General features: G+C 40.0%; 1 protein-coding gene across 1 annotated transcript in view; it reads left to right on the top strand.

Moving 5' to 3' along the window:
• The first annotated feature begins 531 nt into the window (after positions 1 to 531).
• The window catches only part of LOC6607563 (ETS-like protein pointed), a 55,416-nt gene continuing 34,898 nt past the window's right edge, over positions 532 to 21,049 (top strand). Inside the window, exons 1-3 of the mRNA XM_032720741.1 lie at positions 532 to 1,307; positions 6,177 to 6,522; positions 8,727 to 8,817. Of these exons, the coding sequence (XP_032576632.1) occupies positions 6,190 to 6,522; positions 8,727 to 8,817 (424 nt within the window). The 5' untranslated portion in view covers positions 532 to 1,307; positions 6,177 to 6,189. The remainder of the gene's footprint in view (positions 1,308 to 6,176; positions 6,523 to 8,726; positions 8,818 to 21,049) is intronic.

The raw sequence follows: 21,049 nt of genomic DNA, 5'->3' as shown, positions 1-21,049 counted from the left end.
TACTAGTGTTTTTGCGCACTGTTTAAATGCTTGCCAAAAACGATCGCCCGCACACACACATACACGCACCCACACACTCTCTCGCATATTCGCACTTACACTGAGTTCTGAGCCAGCAGATTTTTTATATATTGTTGCTATTTTTTTGTCGCTGCAAACACTTTGTTTTTGCTGCTCAAAATATGTAATTCTGATTTTCATTTTTTTCTTGCGCTCATGATGCACGCTCTAGTGCGAGTGCGAACGAGATAGCGAGATTGAGGATCGCCCACGCCTTTTTCGTTTTCATTCCAGCGATCAAGTCTAATAGCGAATAATGTTTATAAGTCCGATTGATATAACTCTCGATTTTCATATTATTTGCGATTTTTGTTATCACTTGCCAGAGCAACACAAAAAAAAAAATAATAATCTTAGCTAGGGAGAGAAAGAGAGAGAGAGAAGGAGAGAGAAGGTGCGTCGGCGTTGGCGTCAACGCTGCGTCTGCGTCAACGTCGGCGTCGCTGCCGCCTGTTGCCAGTCGGTCAGTCTGTTTTTGTCTTTCTTTCGGAAAGCGTGCACTTGCGCTACGGTAAATTCGATTTGAATGAATTAAACGAATCAAATAACAAATAAATAACAAATGCAAAACACTTTGCAAGCCAAGCAAAAACCCAGTGTGTAAGTGAGTGAGTGCAATAGCGAAACATCAAAAGATCTGCGCGCGCAATATACAGCAAAGTAAAGAAGTCAAACAACAACAACTAAAAAAAAAAACACGGTTCAGAAACAGAGCAAACCAATTTCTATATACGAAATCCATCATAAAACCACAAAAATCTCCTCAAACATCGCGTGAGTGCCTGTGTGAGTGTGTGCGCGCGCGCGTGTGTGTGTTTGCCAGCGATCCGTCGGCCTTTTTTCGGTTTGTTTCTTTTCGCGTCTTATAAGCCGAGCTAAACCGAATCCCCGATTTCTTCTGGAGTTGTTCCTTTCGGTTTTTCGTTTGCCTTTGTGCCCGGCACGTAATCCCTCTCTCTCTCCCCCTAATCAACCTGCTGATCCCACCGGAGGGTTAAAACACACACATATATACATATATACGTACGGCGAGATAGAGAGAGAGAACGAGCGAGAGATAGTCATCGGTGCTGCGGAGTCCATCAAGATTGTGCGCCTAATTTGAAGCTGTAATTAATTTGGATACCCTAATAAAAAGCCAACCGAAAGACGGTCTTTAGAATCCAGAGCCCACAAACCAAAAATCAAGAGCCCAGTACCCCCGGCTTCTTGTTCACGAAGGGGCGCTATTTTATTGCCCCGCACCGGTAAGAAAAGTGAAGTGTTGAAAAACAGTAGTTCAAGTATTAGTTTTTGTTATTTTCCCTACACTCGGAACAAAAACTCAACGAATATGGAATTTAAAACAAATATCAAACCATATATCTCTTAATTGTTGCATTATAATAACCATTGTTTTGAGATATAGTTTTGAAATAGAACTTTAAAATCATATTTATCTTAAAACATGAAGCATTTAATTATTTATAGAGCCATGCCTCTTTCTTCCGAGTGTATGTAAACCCTTTTTGTGTTGGTGTTGCCTGTTTTCTTGAATGAATCTAGGAGAAAACTGGTTTGGCTACCGCTCGGTAGATCCGCCGATCTCGCGATCTTGCCTCGATTCAGGATTGCTGCCTCTATAAACTCGTTGTTGGCCAGGCCAACAGAATTTGAATTGGTTTTCTACTTGGCATCATAGCCAAGCTAGTTAGCCGCCAGTGTGCGAGAGTGTGTGTGTGTACTTCCACAACCCTTGTGGGAAACACGCTCGAAATTACTACTGTTCCTTTTACAGCTTCCGGTGCCGCAAATGAGCTTCGCCTGCCCCTCGATCGCGTTTCGGGCCATCGATCCAAGGGGTTTGGTAATCGAGAATGTGTGAACGGTGTTTGGTTAGGGCCAAGAATCTAGCACCGCGATCACATTCGACAATTAAGTATCAATAAAATTGATACCGGAGTGCTACTCTTTTGACCTTTCAGGTTTAAAGTATGTATAATTGGGGCTTTCCTGTCTGCACTTTGGGTTACCTGAAAGGGTTTCAAAAGGATCTTACAATTTGGAATGTAAATTAAAGTAATTATAAAAAGAAAAAAGATCAAAGGATAGTTAAAGACTTAACCGATATTACATTTAAATACAAAATTGATACCATTATAATGTACTCTTCAATAAGATTTAGCTTAAATCAATTATGATTATTCGTATGATTATCTAAAACTTGACTTACGCCCTTATCGCAATCTTAAAGCCAATAAACGATAATTTAAAGAGTTATGATCATTGAACTGCTCTAAAGATATGTTTGAATTCCCTCGGGGTATTTAAAAATACCAATTTGCGAGCAAAATACACAAGGGAATGATAAGAAATTATTGTCATAATCGCTAATTTGATGTGTGACGATCGTTGGATCATAATTGAGCCCAGCTACCGCCATCCGATCCCGCCCGTCTCCCTCTCCGTTCCCTCCTCGAGCGTCTGCCCCCTAAATGAAAGACCAGTTCAAGATCCTTTTCCATAAATACCCACAGACAATTACAGTTCAGTGGATGTTCGTCGGGCTGGTTCGTTGCCCCATGCCACGTTAAACTCGGATTCTGTGCCCCGGACCGATGCTAAAAGTATCAACCTGCTGCAGACAGGCCGAGATCAAGATCGATCCCATGACAAGACAAGACGACACACTCGCACAGATACGCCACACACACACAGAGATACTCCGCACACACACACAGATACTTCGCACACACATGCAGTTTGGACTGTTCTGCGACAGATAGAACACATGTGCACAGGCAGGCATCCCGAGGATCATCAGCGGATCGGAGATCCCTTCTCTCCTTCCAGCGCTGGGAAAGAAAAGAGCAGCGACTAAATGTGTATTCTACCGTTACGTACACACCGAAAAATTGCACCCCTATTTGTTGCCGCCACTGGTGTTGTAGTTGTTGATGCTGTTGTTGTCGTCTGGTCGAGGAGTGCGCACCATATCAAAAGATCATATTCGTTTACAATCTGTTCTTTGAGCATCTGCTGCACCCAGACTCTCCTCCTCAAAAACTCTGACTCCCAGGCATCTTCTACTCCTTTGGTCCACTTACTATGGGCCAACCCAAGAAATTTTGCTCTTTTCCAGGGAAAACATATGCTCCGATTTTCGTTTCGATTCGATTCGTGTGGTTTTTTGTTGTCGCCCTCGCGCTCCCTCATATATATATATAATATTTTATTTTTTTTTTTCTTTTTTGTTCGGTTATCTACGTGTCGGGGCGATAAGGTTTTTTGTTCAGATAGTTTTAGCGATTGCGACTCGTTTTTGGCACCCTGCCGAATGATTTTTGGTGCTCGCAATGCTGCGATTCGAAAGCGGTTTTTGAAAGATGTGCCACTTTCAAACTTACTCGTTTGTTTCAATTTTATTTAGAGTCGAGTAGGGCAACTCTATTTTCCCTCTGCACTTTTCTGCATTTAAGTTATTTATTTTGATATGAATGATTTTTCAAGTTTTCTTTATTTTTTTTAAAGAAAAATTTTTGGAGTTGATAAGGATAATTGTCAAGTTACTTTTAATTGATTGACTAAATAAACCCAAATTAATCTCTGCCACTTGGAGGCCCACAATGTGATTCCCCCTGGCTTGTTTACTTAGTTAATCTACGTAGTATGTGCTTTTATGATTATTGTGCTGCGACGATCGCTTATTTTCTTTGTCTTCGAAAAATAAACTAATTTCATTCACAATTATGTTAGCTAACTTTTTATAGCCAAAATTTTGAGTGACTCTAGGAACTGAAATGTTCGCATTTGCCTTTTGCCAAAGCCAGAAATCAATTGGACTTGCCAAAAGTTGCCAATTATCTTGGCCACTTTTATGCGTCAATGAATTATTTTCGTGTGAAAAGTGCACTCAGTACTGCTCGCATATACAAAATCATATGCAGTCGCGATTTATATGTATATATATCCCACAGCTGAAAATGCATATAGATTGTGTGCAGATTTAGTAATGGTTTCTGTTATTGCTGTTCTACATTGAATTGATTTCACTTGGGGCGGCCAGAAAAACTAGGAGGCGCGTAATAAATCAACTTTTTGTGGACTGCATTCGCTGATTTTTATTATCCATTTAAATGTTGATTAACTTAAATTCGTTTTTAGTGCACTCACTTTACAATCATTCATATATATATATATTTATACATATATCTGGTTCTTGTGAACGTGAATACATAACTGGCCCAGCTGGGCGTTTCAGTTGATCGGCAACGACCACGGAGGAAAATCAGCAAATCAAATCGAAATTGATTTCGCAACAGCCCGAGCTGAAATTTATGCAACGGTTTTTCATGACGATATTGGCCTAGGCAAAGGGGTATTCCTTTATGTAAATCAAAATCATTTTATCATTCATTTCATTACTCAAAGAAATCAAATCAAATGCGATATAACCGCCATTATCATTTGAAAAATCCCCCAAGAGCTTTTGTTAAATATATATTCGTTCTTCCCCCTTTTCCATTCGTTATTTTTGGTTCAGTTATATCAGCGTGAATTGCTTCGACCCATACCCACTTGTAGATACATACATGTATGTATCTATGTACATATATAACGCCGATTTACATATGTATGTGTACGTACACGGCTGATAAGACGGGTAGATAACTGTTGGCCACACACTCACCGAGTGCCAAAAACGCACGAGAGGGAGACGGACTTGGTTGGAATCGTCACCGATGCGACGACAGTGTCTACAGTATCTACACATTTGCATAACGTATCTAATTAGGCAGCCAGTGCCCAAAGATACTCCTCAGATGTAGCTTGAGATACATATACAGTATGTATATATGGTGTATCTGGTGACTTGGGGGCGTTTACCGTAGCCAAGAATAGCATGTGCGTATCAAGAAGCGAATCAATCTTTTGCGATAAAAGTCGTAGTACTATACTATATAAAATTATCTTATTAGCTAAAGCTTTGCCATATATTCAAATTATGATAATTAGCCCGGATTTGTGTGGCTAGGTGAATCTGTACTTATGAATTTCAAGTTTCAGGTTCAGTTTATTTCATGCCATTGGATAATCGTCCTTTTTTAGTTTAAACATTTTGTCTTCATTTACCACTAAACAGCTTTTATCATTGAAAGTGCATTTAATGTACATAAATATGATATATTTAATGCGTAATTTCTGGACATTATCGCAAGTCTGCGTTGTTTATAGTGGCTTCTGGCTGGGCAATTGTGGAAAGCCCTCATGAGAAGAGACGTTTGAGATTTCTGGAACTGCTCTTCTTTTCTCCGAGGCTTATCTCACCCACTTCCGGTGATAACATTTTCTAAGATTTATTGTTATTCGCTTTGGATTTGAATGTGGTTTGTATTCGAGAAATTTCTTTTAGTACAACATGCAATTCAAGAAACTATCGAATATAGTTCAAGCTATAAAGACATGGACACATGGGAAACCAATGTCACTAATTGGGAATTCTGGGGAAGAACCGCATGCAATCCGTGTGATCTTCCTGCCCAATCTCTTTGTGGCGACACTTCAAAGTAACTTTTCGTGTTTTCTTTGAAACTAGCATAGCATCCATAGCTCCGTGATCATCAACCGCTGCTTGGCCAGGGCAAATATTTGAGAACTCCAAAGAGAACGAAACGGAACGAAACCCATTAGAAATATATATATTTAGAAAATTGAAACCCTTTGAGTTGGCTTTGGGACCTGGTACATCCTATACCATCCGCCCCATATGATGGATGCTGTGTAAACAAAATAAAAGCGTGCTCATATGCAAACTGTGCTTCGTCGGCTCCTTTTGTTGTGGTCTCTCTCGAAGGTGGCGGACTCATTTGATGTTGCCCCGTTTGTTGGTTGGCTGGTTGGTTGGGTTGTTAAAAAAAAAAGTGTCATAATTTCTAGAGTCAATAGAGCTGGATTGAGCCAAGAATGTGGTGCGAACGCCAGAGTGGGAGGTGCCAACGAGGTCTAATAAAGCCAATAATTGAGCGATAATTAAAACACCTCACGCCCAGACGCAGCAATAATTGCAGCGATTTGTTTATTGTGCCAGCCAGCTAATTGTTTGCTTTATTAATTCGATTATATCTTCTCTTTTGCAGATGCCTGCGCAATATGGAATTGGCGATTTGTAAAACAGATCTGTCTGCCACGAAATTTATGCTGCCGCCCGCTTTGCCCTCCTCAGCGGCCATTGCTTCCTCGTCGGCGATCGCCTCCACGGCCTCCCATTTCCTGGATAAGGCGGCCCACGAGCTCTTCCATCTGAACGCCATCAACGGACACCTGTTCAAGTCGCCGGCCAGCAGTCATCTCAATTCGATCGGCAGTCCGTCGATACTTAGCCAACTGAACGGCATTGGCAACAGCGGCAACCATTCGGGCCAAGTTAGCACCATGAGGCTCAAGAAGAACCGCAAAGTCACCTTTCTGTCCAGCCTAGTTGAGGTGAGTCAAGGAATTTACCAATCGTATTAAATTACTGTGTTAACTAAGCAACAAGTGGGAGTAACGCTATTGCTTGCTTTAATTATAATTATATTTAAACTACTTAAACTAGGTCATCTTAATGATCACTAGAACCCGCTTAACTGAGTTTAGGCAAAAACTAGACACTTGGCTCATTCAAAACTAGGTAGCAATGACTGCACGTCGTTGATCGATGGCTGCATAAATCTATAATTTCTATATATAACTACGAATAAGTGAATTTGCTGATCAAGTGATCGATAGGCTGTCCATCGTTTTCTATGCCAGTTTGACAGGCACTGCAGTGGCGGAGCTCCAATGACAGAATGATCCTTATTGCGAATGCAGAACACGTAGATCGCATTCTAAATTTGGTAGACCAAACAAAACGCAATTATTATGTATTATGCTTTGTTGCTGGGCTTTAATTTGCAACACACTGCTTTTCGACGGAGACTTTGCAATTAAGTATATTTTATGGAATAATCTTTCGCTGATCACTGATGATCATACGGGGTATAAGCAAAGTTAGGGTGTGCCAAATTCGTGTGCATTCCATTGGTATCTTTTGTGTTAGCCATCTTTTGTTTATTCGCCATATAGGCCATAAGCGTGCCACTTGGCTTATGACGCATCTGCATAGACAAAAGGCCTGATCAAAATGTGGATTTTCTGGGTAACGCCTTAAAATGTAGGGACCTCAATGCGAACACGACCAAAGAAAGTGAAACAGGCAACAATGGTATCCAAGATCGTAGGGCTTCCCTCTATAACAGCCAGCTTGTTCTTAAAAATAAGAATATCCTTTGTGATAGATACCCTTCAAATTCATTAAAATATTAAATTATTAAACTGGTTCTTTATAGATTATTTCTAAGTAATTTTAGTTAGTCAGTTATTTTATATCTAACCAAGTTTGGTAAAGTTAGGTGTTAACCAGTCTCCTCAAATACCAAGAGTATCCAAATCTTCGGCTATGCAAACCTAATATTCCTTTATTTTCCCACTCCCTTGGATTCTTTGTGTCCCCGAGAAATTGACGACCGAGTGAAGGCATTTGACACATCGCCTGCGGTAAGCATATCCGTTGGCTCGTCGAGCCGTTGACCACTTTCATCCGGTCTTTCGGGGCCAACAGCCTGACCCCCAGCTGATCCCTGCCAGTGCCCCACAAAAAAAAGGACATGCGCATGCGCAGTCGCTTGGAAAATGCAGCCAGGTAATCCGATCCGGAGTGTCTGGCCTTTAGAAGGAGCCAAGTTTTGGGTTTCCATCCAGTCCAGTCTGACCAGTAACTGAAGCCTTGTGGATCGTAGAGCTCCAAAAATTGGATTCCAATTGAGTATGTGAATTCAGCTGGAATTCGCTCAGCAATTGATTACGATATTAACGGAGCATTTCGTTTGACTACTGTGACCTCCATTATCATTAATGGCGTTCCCGCAGACGCAGTAGTCCCCTCGTTTGAGCAAGTCAAACGTACAATTCAATTTATTAGAACGCGTTCAACACGATCCGATGGACCCATGGGACAACATTGGGGAAGTCCGCCGCCAGCCAGCCACTGTCAATTGCCGCAGCAATCTATGCCACGACTCTGCGCTATTGTATCTTTGATTATAATGCACACACACACACATTTTGTAATTGTAATTGGGTAAAAGTGGCTTGTTTATAAATATGTACAACACACAATCATGGATGCCTCTTGTGTTGACTGTTGCTCATTGTGCTGCAAATGGGGGTGGTGATAATGGGGGTGGCAGGTGGAGCACACCTCTTGGGGAAAGATTAAAACAACAAGCAAATGGCATCGGGGGAATTGCTGTTTTGGCCAGGAAAAACAAACAAAGCTGATGAATTGATCACGCCTAATTTATAGCCTTCTAATTAAGAAGCAAAGTCAATCAAAGCAGCATATCCTTACTGCATTCAAATGCAAATTAGCTCAGAAACTAGAATAGAATCTATGAACCAAATAGCATCGAAAAGTAATGCAAATGGAATGCCAACAGTTGAATGACCTCTAATATGACGCAATAATGTTCTACTTGTAAATATAAGTAATATAGTAAAATATGATGACTTAACTATCTTTAAACAAATTAGTCAGTAAATGAATCAGCCTTGAGATATTAGTTAAAAACCTAAACTAATACAAAAAAATTCCATCTTGCTTGCAGTCGAAAAATATTTTCATCAAGGAGGAGCCGATCCATGGATGCAAGGATCTGTGCAGCTTGTCGGATATTTCAGATCATGAGGCCTCATTAGGTGAGTAAAAATGCATCATAATTGTTCCCATATATAATATATTATATTTACTTTGGCCAAGTGCTAACCCATTTCCTATATCGGTTTCATATGTCTCGTTTTTCTTGCTCCTTCACTTCATATTTTGTTTGTTGAATGGCATTTCGAGGTCTGGCGAGCTTTTGATAACAGACTTCCAAGAATTGGAAATAATTTAAGAGCAAAATGTTGTTGATGAGCAAATGTTCAACAATTATATAGTTGCGAAGCGTTATGGTCCTATCTTGACTCACATACGTGCTGTTTGTATATCTTATGTTATATTAGTCAGTTAGATTAGCTTTGTTTATATGTGAAGGCAGATATTCAATAGAAACGCAATTATTGGGAATTCTGACTGTGTTCTTCATAGCTTATTAAATTCAATAATTATTAAGGTCTATTTACATTAAACTTACTATTCGCAAGAAGGTGAACAATTGCATTAGAAGCTTATTAAATTGTTTAAGAACGAATACAGAAGGATATGTGGCAGTCGTCGCAACCGATCAATATATCAGTTGCTTTTGCGACTTTATTATTAATTTTTTTTTTTTGCCTTTTGAACCGAGCGATAAAATGGCGAAAACACACTGAGAGTCGAACGAAAGAGCGGGCCAAATAATTTGGCGATAAGATAAGCGGACAAAAGCGTGTGTTACTTGTGAAAAAAAAGCTCGAAAAGAACAAGAAATAATGCCAAAGGAAGAAATGTGATTATTATGTAGTCGATGAAACAAACATAATGCCCAAGCATTCGCATAGTTGGTTTAATATTTCAGTGAAAAGTCACGTCGTTTGTTTCCGGTGGGCCCAGCCCCCTGTTCCTGAACTCCCACTCCCCGATCCCCACTCCCTGATTCCCGATCCCCACCCAAATCCCCCCGGCGAAGTGCCAAGTTAACTTGCGGACACATATTCATTCAGACAGTCACTCCCTCACTTTTCCATTCACCCATTCATTCACTCAATTTGCTCCTTTAAATGCTCCAACAAATGGAAAACGAAGCGAGATCTCTGCGCGCGGAATACATTTGCATTTGAAATACTCTCAAAATAAATATATCTCAAAATATGTGCAGCGCTACCTTTTTCCCTCCCCCGCTGCTGCTGCTGCTGCTGCCGCTGTCAATCAGCCAATATGTCAGTCATTCACTCACTCACTCACTATGCCAACTCTTCGTATACGTAATGTGACAAAATATCATTGTCGTTGTTGTTGCTTTTCCTATGGCATGTGTCTAGTAGACTTTTTCTATTATTTCACACACAGTCTTCGGGGCAGAAAGAGATTTCATGTATCGGACAACGTTTTATGGTAATTTTTTATGCATCTTTTGCCCCGTTGTTTGCGAAGCGAGAACAATGTACAGAATATGTGTTAATAATGGGAATTTCTCGGTTTTATTTTTTCGGATAGTACTTAGCTTTTGGAGCTCGATGACGAAACTTAATCCCAAGTTAAATATCTGTCTAGTTGTTTTTTTTTGATAAAGATTCACTGGAATTTTTTAATCAATATTAAAAGCTCTTATTTTTGTGAATTTTCAAAGATTAGTGACCATTTTCAAGCAGTGTTCTATAATACTTTAAAAATATCTCAATGCACTGCCATCTGTCCAAATCATTGGTATTACAAACGATTTGAAAGTCGTTCAATGTTTATAAAAACAAATAATACAAATCCTCTTGGTGTTTCTTTTTTTGCCGTGGCCCAAAAAATCGAGGCAGTTACCGAAAGAAAAGGAACCCGAAAACGTAAAAAGTATTTATGTATTTATGTCTTATCGTTGCGTAGAGATCAACAAAGCGCAAACAATTTCAATGTCAACGCAAACCCAAGACTAAAGTCAGTGCCCAACTAAATATACAAATGTGTAGTGTACGAAGGGTGGACCTCAGTTTGTAAATGTGTAAGATGGTCTTTTAAATTATCACTCATACGCAGTGGTGACATGGCTAAGTTTATGCTATAAATTGAATTTATAAATATATTAAAATAAAGTATTACATTAGCATACTAAATTGAATAAGCAGCTTGACTGCGTGGGAAAAGTTTTTGGAAAATCATTGCTCATACGCAGTGTGGTACTATTTGGCTAAACAGACGTAATATATTCGGTAATTAATTTGGCAGTTCAATTTAAGTTTCTGGGAAGGTCCACCTCATTGCGCCTATATAGTGGCACTTACAACCCTACATCACTGTAAATGTATTTAGGCATATGTACAAATGTACAAATGTACAAATGTACAAATGTACAAATGTACAAATGTACATATGTATGTGGGACCCAGGCGAGTCCCTTAGCGAAAACAACTGGCAGCCTGAACTTTTCGCTCGTCGCTAGAAGATCGCGGCCATAAAATGGCAACAGAAACAAAAAATAAATATAAAATCACAAAAACTAAAACAGAAACAGAAAGGCGGAAAAAAAACGAGGGAAAAAAACATGCAAAAACGGCGACAACTGCGCAGATGCTGAATGGAAAATGGGGATGGCACATAAAAAAGGGGGGAACATCGCGGGCCATAAGAAGCAGAAAAAGATCGAGAGCCAGGCACGTAAATTTAGTTTACATTATGCGGACGAAAGATACTCTTAGCATAAGGATCGCGCTGAAATCTAAATGTACTAAAAATGCATAAAACCGTGGGAAATTGTTTATAAAACATATAATAAACGTAACGTAATCATATTGTACGCTTAGCACCAGTTTAGATTTCTGAAATTGGAATGACTAAATGAGTTCAAAAACGATTTTTTTCTCAGCAGATTTTAAAAAGATTTCCTTTTTTGCAAGTGTATGCAAAAGGCTGCCCTTATTTTAATTATACGCGCACACAGATACAAAAGTACACTCACGCACGCACACTCACACGCCGTAATCATCTCTCATTAATCATAAACTTTGAAAATAACAAGAAACAAAACGAAACGAAACGAACCAAACGAAACAATAAATAAAGCAAATTATATTTTTGCTTATTAAATATGTGCGCTATGATTTGTATAAAAAGTATAAAAAATATACAAATGCTCTCCACAAGGAGAATGGGAGAGCGAGAGATCGGGAGAGCCTGACGTCGACGCTGGCAGCGACGTCGACTGCGCGAGCCCCACAACTTTCATTCATTTTGCTGCTCATTTCATTCATCCCCGCGCTGTCGACGTCGCTGCCGGCGCCGCTGCTCCCCAGCGCTCTCCCGCTCTCTTTTTGGGGGCTCTCGCTCTCCAAGAAACACGTTCGTTTTCATTCATACAGCAAAAAACAACAAAACTAGTTGGTTCTCGAATAATAAAAAGAAGAAAAAAACAAAACGCAAAGACAACCAAAAAAGAATTAAAATGCAGTTGATGAATGGGGGAATGGAAATGGAATTGGGAATGGGAATGGGAGTGGGGATAAGAGCCAGCGACGAGTGGATCTTGTTGCCGCTGTCTCCCTTTCTTCCACGGCCAATTGTTGTTGTTGTGGTTGCTTCCTCTGTCATTGGGGCTTGATGTTTGTTTCCTTCCTTTTTTGCGTGTGCCTGCATTGCCCCGTCGCCCTCCCCCCCTCCCCTCCTCCATTGCTGCTCTTCCTTCTTCCTCTTCTTCTAGGCTTGTTCCTGCAAACCGGCTTCTTCCTCTTCTTCTTGTTCTCCGGCTTTGTCTTTGGGGCTCCTCTTTTATCGCTGCTCCAGCTTCTCTTCTTCTGTCGCTGCCCGTGGGCGCGTCGACTTTGGTTCGAAATCCAACTGCAGTCGTCGTTGCCTTTTTATACCCTGCAGTGTAGTGTAGGGTGTTATGGTTCAGTTTGGATTTTGCGATCAAGTGTTAGCTAAGTCGCTGAGATTCTGAAAATCTTGAAAACTAACCTTAACGTAGGCTTTAACTATACTTTAAAGAATGTTTAAGCCAAATGCATATTAAACAAAAGGCCTTTGTTTTTATACTTCGAAAAATCTAATTGCCTAATTTTGTTTAATTTTTTAACACCAACAAGGGTATCTAAACTTCAACTACAAAATGTTCTTCGCCATCCCAGTTTTGTTTCCATTGTTTTTGTGTATTTGCTTTGATTTTTAGCTGTTTGCTCTTGGACCAACTTCTTATTTATTCATAATTTGAACTCCCCTCCCTTCCCCCCATTCCAGGCACCACCCCCTTCCAGACCCCACCCCTCAACTCCGCTCCCCTTCCCTTCGCCATCACTCCACGCACAATTTGTGGGCAGCTGCTGCATGTGGAAAAATGGAAAACTGGAAAACGAGTTGCCAACACACACTTGCTGCTCGTGTTTCTGATTTTAAGTTTTTGTTTTAATTTCAGTTTTTTGTTACCTTTCAAATTTCTTGTTCACAGATCTTTTTTTTCCGTCTTCTGTGGTTGTCGTTGGTGTTTGTTTTTTGGGGTTTCGGTTATTTTTTTTTTTTTTTTGGTTCGTGGAACTGCTGCGTTAACAACTTATGTTGTTGGTGTTGCGGTTGTGCTGCTTCTACAATTTTTCATTCATTCATATTCAGAGGTACATATATGTACGTACATATGTGTGTGTGTGTGAGTGTGTGGATTTGTGCGTTTGTAGTGGGATATATCGCCTGTTTTATATTTCATATGCACGCCACTTTGTACTCACTTACTATTTGTGATTTTCGTTTTGTTTGCTTATTTTACTTGCCTTTTTATTAATACTTATTTTTTTGTTTTGTATTTTCCTCTGTCTTGCCTTTTGTCGGGTTTTCGCCTGATTCTGCTTTATTCATTCATAAATTTTGATAGCCCGACGTTGATTTTTGTTGTTGTTTCGCCTGGAATTAATCGCGCGAGAACTTTTTGATTCATTTGAATTGAGGCCTTTATGACGGAATAATTCCATATTTTTTTTTTAATTTTATGCAGCTAATGCTTGGATAATTAGTATTCGAGCTTATTGCTGATTTATGAATGCAAAATAATGAATAAAGTTGCGCTCAGTGTTAAAATTATGCCATAAAACGAAACAATTACCATTTTTACAATTCAAGTTGTAAATTAAGTATAGTATACATAGTACATATACGTGTGCCTAATTTCTCTCTGTGTAGGTATTCAAATATGTAAATAGCTTACAAAAGACATACAGACTTTATCTAATCACGTTCCCTCAACGTTTCTATTTCCATACCCATTCATTCACGGCGAAAACAATGTTATCAAAACAAAAGCGCGTTGCTCTCTTTCTATTACACACATATGTATGTACATAAATGTACCCATTTTTTTCTGGCTGTGTAGAACGGATGTGTCTAAATTGAGTGCATCCCATGGACAAATTAGCAGCATTTATTGTAATAGTTGTAGTTGTTGCTTTTTGGGATTTTCCGAGCCGCATAAAAGCCCATTCCATGGCTAATCAGCACGCTCCGAAATGTTGTAATGTGAAAGGGCGAGCATAAAAAAGAAGCAGCAGCAGAAGAGTTAATAAAGCCATAAACTACTGACCCAGCACAATAATCAGGGTGACAAAACTTATCAGGCAACCCTCTCACGCGTGCGACCTTCAGCAATTTGAACTTTACCAAACGCGAAACTCACTTTCCGTCGCTCCAAACCAACTTGGAGCTCAAGAAATAACCAATGAGGTCGACGAAGAACAAATATTTGTGGCTGGCTGATAAGAAGTGCTCGTTATCGGTGAAGGTGGGTGTTTTTGGGCAGCAAAGGGCAAAGGGGGGATAGGGGGGAAGCAGACACTCTAATAATATAATGCACTTAACCTACACCTTGAAGTATCGGGAACTAGAAAGACACAAGAAGCACTTCTCAATTGTTGGTTACAAAGTTAACAAGATAATAGGGGAATGTACACTTACACAAATTGGTTGCATTAAATTAACTTAGGTAAGGGTATTTGCCTAACTTGTATATAAAATGAAATATTTCATTAGAAAAAGCAGTGAAGTGAAATAAATTCTTGTGTTATCAGCTTTATGTTCAATAATTTCTATTTTGGGATTTGCTTGTGCCGTAAAACTATTGAAAACTGGAATATCAGTTCCTTATCAAATAAACAATGTGCAGTAAGCATATGTACATATAATATTTAAATAAATGGTTTTTAAATATAATAAGCATTTGCGGATTTTGACTTAAATTATTGACTTTTGTTTGTTTTATTTTAAAAGCTGGCATATTTTAATTAGGTTATCAAAACGTAATCTCTTTGTTATATACATGATTTCTACATGACTTAGTGGCGACACCTGCCGGACAGTAGCAAGCTAAGAGTGTAATAAAATATTGCCTACTTTTAAGCGCCAATTGGAAACGGAATACACAAAAACAATTGCATACCATGCGGGAACTTAATAAGATAAATAAAAAATAAATGTATTTTTTAATGCTTATATAAGTATATTATTTGTTTTCGAATAACTTAAAAAAATCAATGTTAGGATCTAGTTTGAAATGCTTAATATATCAGCCATAATAATAACAAACGAAATAACAATGACTGACTAAATGTAGCCTTGAATCTAAAATACGAATTTTATTTAATGACTGGCTACCACAAAAAATCTGAGCAATTTTTAGCATTGCCTTTAAAGTCTATCGGATTAAATAGAAACTTCAGCGCGTGCCGCAAACTAATTATTTCTATAATTTAGCCAAATTAATAAAAAGCGAATTTTTGAAATCCACTTATGCCCATTTTGGTCGCAACTCAATTAATCATAAATGCCAAATATGAAGCAAAAAAAACATATATCAGTGGAGAAAAGGAAACCGAAATCCCATTAGGAAATGCTGCAAGACGCGACTAACAAATATGAATCAATTAATGCAACAAAAGGCAACTTGTCCACGCACAACTACCAACTAACTCACACAGATGCACTTGCATCCAGATTAGATGTGTGGATGTTGGGGCAACAAATTGCGGCAATGGAAACCCGTTCTTGGGACAGCTTCAATTGCATTTTATGATTTACCAACCAGCCAACCGAACGAACGAACGAACAGCCGTACTGGAGCTCAATTGATAATGCAATCGATGAAAAATTGAATCATACAGGATCTCGATCCATATAAATATCTTTTTGGCAGCAGCAGCAGAGGAGAAGGAGGAGGAGGCTGGCGCGGATGAGGGGGCGCTGTCGATTGGGAACACCTGCCTTGTCATAATGATTGTGTCTGCACAATTTTCCAGTTGCCTGCCCCCGGCCCTCGTTGCACAATTTTCCAGCAGGAGAAGTGCGTTTTGGTTCTATCGATCGAAGCCCGATGATCATCAATTCAAGCGTGTCCACCTGGGCTCTCTAGCTATCCATATCGCCCGCTCACTTTTTATAGTCATTCTCTTGGCCAATTTAACGCTGCTGCTACCCCTTTGGCCAATTGATAATTTAACGCTTCAATTGGCCGAAAAAGAAGCGAGCTGCCTAAAACAAAGAGCCATACACATACATATGTGAATTGGCCCATTGCCCTTTGGTATGTCGTACTTCCTATTTTCTGCCATGTCATAATTTGTTCAGCATTTTAAATTAGAGTTTACACTCTTCTTTCGGCTCACATAATGGGTTTTTTGTGTCTTAATGCCTTTTCTGCAATTGTCATTTGAATTAAAAGCCGTTTCGTTGCGCTACTCTTAGCCCGAATAATGGAACTTTTAACTAAGTCCATTTGGCAGATCCTATCCTATTAACTGGGTTTTTTATGATAGAGCCATGAAGTGGCAAAGTTTATCAAGTGGAACAGTTTTTTATTGAAAGCCGATCTATAGACAAAGTCGGAAGTGGAATCTATTAATGGCCTAATAGAGCAATTTTGGACTAGGCACATCAATTGATTGTTCTATCAATTTATTCCCAAGTTAAATTTATGTAACTGCCAAAATTGTACAGCTTTATTTCGGCTATCATCCCATAACTTTCGAAGAAGTAGATTTTCTGATTTGTGCACTGGCCGCAGCTAATCAAAGTCTGTTCGAATGGAGAGGTCCATAAGTAACATCCATGTAGATCCCCAACTCTTTGGCTCCCCCCCAGATCAACTTTATATCTGAACAATGTCGGCACTGGCGCTTTTGTGTCTATTCCAACCGAAAATTCTCTAAACAAAAACAATCGATAAATTTCCACAGAAGATTGCTGCAAGTGGCCCAGTGGCTGGGATTTGGGTAGCGGGCATGAGCGGTTGGTTGTAGCGCCATTCGCACAGTGGGTTACCTTTGATGCCCGGCGCAATTTATCAACGGATTTTATTGAGTGTTTTCGTTGTACGCCTGCATTCGAAATCCTCGCCGCCTGATGCTGACCATAACACTGAATCGGATCTGAATCGGAATTTGTGCGAGAATCGGTGACTGGCACTACAATTTGTATATACAAGCGGGAATATATTTATATAAGTAGGTACAGTGCGAAATGGTGAAAGAAATCTGCTCAGTTGGTTAGGATTTTATCTATAATTTGGCTTATATTTAAATTGAAATACAAGAAAGCCTTCTTAAGGTCTTTGAAATGCACTTAGCTTCATTTAGAATTAGAATGTCTCAATTACTTAGCTATAACAGACCCACAGTCATGCCGCGCACTGTACTTGACTTTGTATATGGTGCGCCTTAAATCGGAAGTTAATTTATTCGAGGGTTAAGCATTTAGTTTTGTTTATTTGAAACCCGCAAGATTTGTGGCTCTCCACATAAATTTGTTTGTCAATGCAGCCACACCCCCAGCCCTCTCCACGAATATATGTACTTTTTTTTTATATTGTAGCCTGTTGAAATACATTTAGTTATATATTCTAATTGCGCTAGGTTCGGTTGTTTAGGTAGCCACAGCATCGCTCTGAAGGAGTGTGAAAATTGTGCGGCTGCACTGCAACTGGTGCAGCAACAAACAGCAAACATGAAGGGGGAATATCATCGGTCTGTACTTGGTCCGCTTATTTTAGCCATGGCTAATGCCAACAAACACTCGACTCGATCGCACGCAAGCTGCAACTGCGAGCAGGTGAAACTTTTGCCGATTCACAGTCGAACGGGGGGGTGGGGAGTCGGGCGTGTGAGGGGTGGGGGGTAGGACTCCATTTGGGGGAGTGGGCAGGCGTCTGGTTGGTAGCAGTTTGAACAGCTGACCAAACCGCTTTTGCGACGGCAGTAAAACACAAAACTGGTTGACTATAGTCACTATTGGGTCCTGCTTTCGGTTGGGGTCCATCCCCACTCGGAATCCCGACATTTCTCCCCACCTTATTCTCCAGTACCTCTCTATTAAAAATAGTCTAATGATCTATGCTATAAGCCTATAGTCGCTACACTAAAATCAAGCGAGGTTCTTAAATCTAGAAATTAATGGCCATAAAACACGTAAAACGAATAGATCAATACTCTTAGTAGTATTTATTTAACTTTGATTCTTGGTATTAGTAGTAACATTTTTGCTCACTGTACTTTATGCAAATGTCGGAGCAGCCAGGCAAGTCTAGGGTCCAGTTTGAGCATCCTCACGATGATCGTTGTGGTCCTAGGGTTGGCAGGCCAGGTGCTAAAAGAAACCTAGGGCGAATAGGGGGTGCCAGGAGAAGCTGCAGATCGGGAAGTCAATCCAGTTGTATCGCCATGGCGTGGGCTTATTACCAGCAACAAATTGCATCTTCATTTCGAACGGCAATCGAAGGAAGAGAGGAGTTATCACCATGACCCCTGGCAGCAGATACTCGTATCTAACCAATTATGTTGCCAACAATTAAGTTAATGCCGTGTGGGCTTCATTGTGGCGCCAGTCTTTTGGGCCATCTTATTTAAAAAACAATTAATATTTTGCCTCTTTTGGGTAATTTAATTCGGTTTTTATCATCTGCCACGCAGCGGGATGGCTAAAAGTGCCTTCCGTCACACGTTCCGGGTCCATTTTCGAAATTCAGTTATCAATTAATGGCCAAATATATTTGTTTAAATGAAACCACAAAATGCCGAAAACGTCGGGACAAAATGTTTTTACAGCCTCTGATACATTTAATTTCAATTCATTACGTTTTTTGGCATCTTAATTTATTCAAAGCCGTTACCAAATGGATACTTAAGGCCACCACACGATTGAGATAGTAGCGTCTTATGGGAGTTCTTTTTGATCGGGGTCTTGAGTTTGGGATTTCACTCAGGTTGCATCTTTTCCCCCTGGAGTGTGTGAAAGCTATTAAAATTATAGCTGGGGAAATGGAATATTAATTAGAAATGGGTTTAGTTTTATAGCTCTTTTTTGAAAAGAGTTATTTTATAGTTTGTTTTAAGTTCTATATCACCCATGCTCCATAATCTGGATTCAATTGAGCTGCAGTGCAATTTCAATGCACATTTTTCCCCCTTTTGCAATGCAGGCCAGCGTTCTTTACTTCGCTTTTATTATCATTCTGGTCGCGCTACGCGTAATGAATAATTATTGCTAATTGATGCTGATAAAAATGAATTTATGAATGTGTTTCAGTCGCCGTTGCGGTCACTCTTCTATCAATTTAATTGGTTTGACTTGCGGACCTGTTTCGACCAGTTTATCAAAGATGCGAATTTTCATACGTGGCCATGAGTAGTGGCTAATTTGGCCTTGCCAAACGGGCGAGGAATTGCCCGTGGTTATCTGGTTGGGCCAACTCTCGATATACGATATTTGTGTACCGAGATGCGTCACTGAACTGAGCCAGTTGTTGTCCGATAAAGAAGAAAAACAAATTTCATTCATGATTCAAGATAGGACGTTGTAGCGAAGGCTTCGCATTTGCGAGTGAGTATCTCCGAGTGCGGGACTGTGTATATGGACTATAATCTATCTGCATGGCATGGCATGGCATACAGGCCTAGGCAGGCACACAAACAAAAGATACTCGCTGGCACACACACACATGGAGCATATTTAATTTGAGGCAAACTAGCAATGATTAGGAACATCCGGTTTACTAACCGAAAAACCAACCGAACAACCGAGCAAACGAATCAGCGGAGCCAACGAATCCAAGCCGGGCTGTCCAGGCTGTTTCATTCCCCATTGAACAGTAGCTGCACTGTAAGAAAAAGCATGAACTTACATTGTAAAGGTAGCAATTAATAGGGTAAAAAGTCCATACAATCAGACTAATTAGGTGTATCTTCGATGAATAAGTTCTAAAGTCTTACCATAGCCTTGGTAGTATGCACTACTATTTTCTCTCAGTGCTTTTGCGACAACAGCAACGACACTAGTCCCATTCAACTTGATTCGTTCTTACGAGCATATGTCTACGCCACCGTCATCATCAACAACAGAAGCAACCTGATGATCATCCGCAGCATCATCATCAACTTCAACTGCTGAGATGGTGAACGTGGAGCTGAAGCTGAAGCTGGAGATTCTGGATGGTAGTGTGGGGTGCCGCCGTTGGACACTGGAAGCGCCATCCGTCAGATAATAATGTTGTTCTTGTTGTTCGGCTCTGGATGCTGTGAAATCTTCTGTTTGGAGTTTGAATTGTGTGTAATTTGTTTGCTGGCTACTGCTCGGCTACTGTATTTTCCAACGCATCCAGCGCTCGAACATCTCTACACGATCATTTCGAGATCGGGAGATGGGGCTGGCTATGGGGAACTCAAGAGCAGGGGGGCCTCTGGAGTTGGGGGCCTCTTTGTTTGTTGTAAGCCGCGACAATCGACGGCCGCTTCAGCTCAGCTTATGTCTTCTCTTCGGCGCTTCTCTTTGGGGATAGCCAGCCACAACTGATCCGATCGGCATCCAATCGTTCGTGTTTATCTTGCGCTTTAAAATGTGGAGTCTCTCCAACTGGGACTCCTGCCCCCATGGATTTAACGTGCAGCCGCTTCCTTTCGGTGCTTCATTAAAGCTATGGGCTATGGGGGAATTTTCATTGGCTACGCTCAATTATTGATATTCATATTGGTAAATTAAATTAAATTGAAGTTGAGAGAGCTTTAAGAACTGGCTTGAGCTGCAGGAGATTAATGCTCCTTGGGGTCCTTATGTCTATTTATATTTTTCTAAATAGGTAGTTACTCAATTTTACGATGATTAACTTCGTTGATTGATTTTTGCGTGGATAGCTTTTAAATGAATCTGATTAACTTGGTTTAAAATTACATTCTCACAGCTTAGTTTGTAAATTAAATCTTCTTCCGTTTATTCTAATTTCATTCATTAATTTTAACTAAGATCCGTTACTTTGCCAAATCGCTGACTAGAATTTTAAACTTTATAATC

The sequence above is a fragment of the Drosophila sechellia genome, chromosome 3R, assembly GCF_004382195.2.
Source record: "Drosophila sechellia strain sech25 chromosome 3R, ASM438219v1, whole genome shotgun sequence".
NCBI lineage: Eukaryota > Metazoa > Arthropoda > Insecta > Diptera > Drosophilidae > Drosophila > Drosophila sechellia.
The sequence above is the reverse complement of the archived record's forward strand: the minus strand, read 5'-3'. Positions and strand labels throughout refer to the sequence as shown.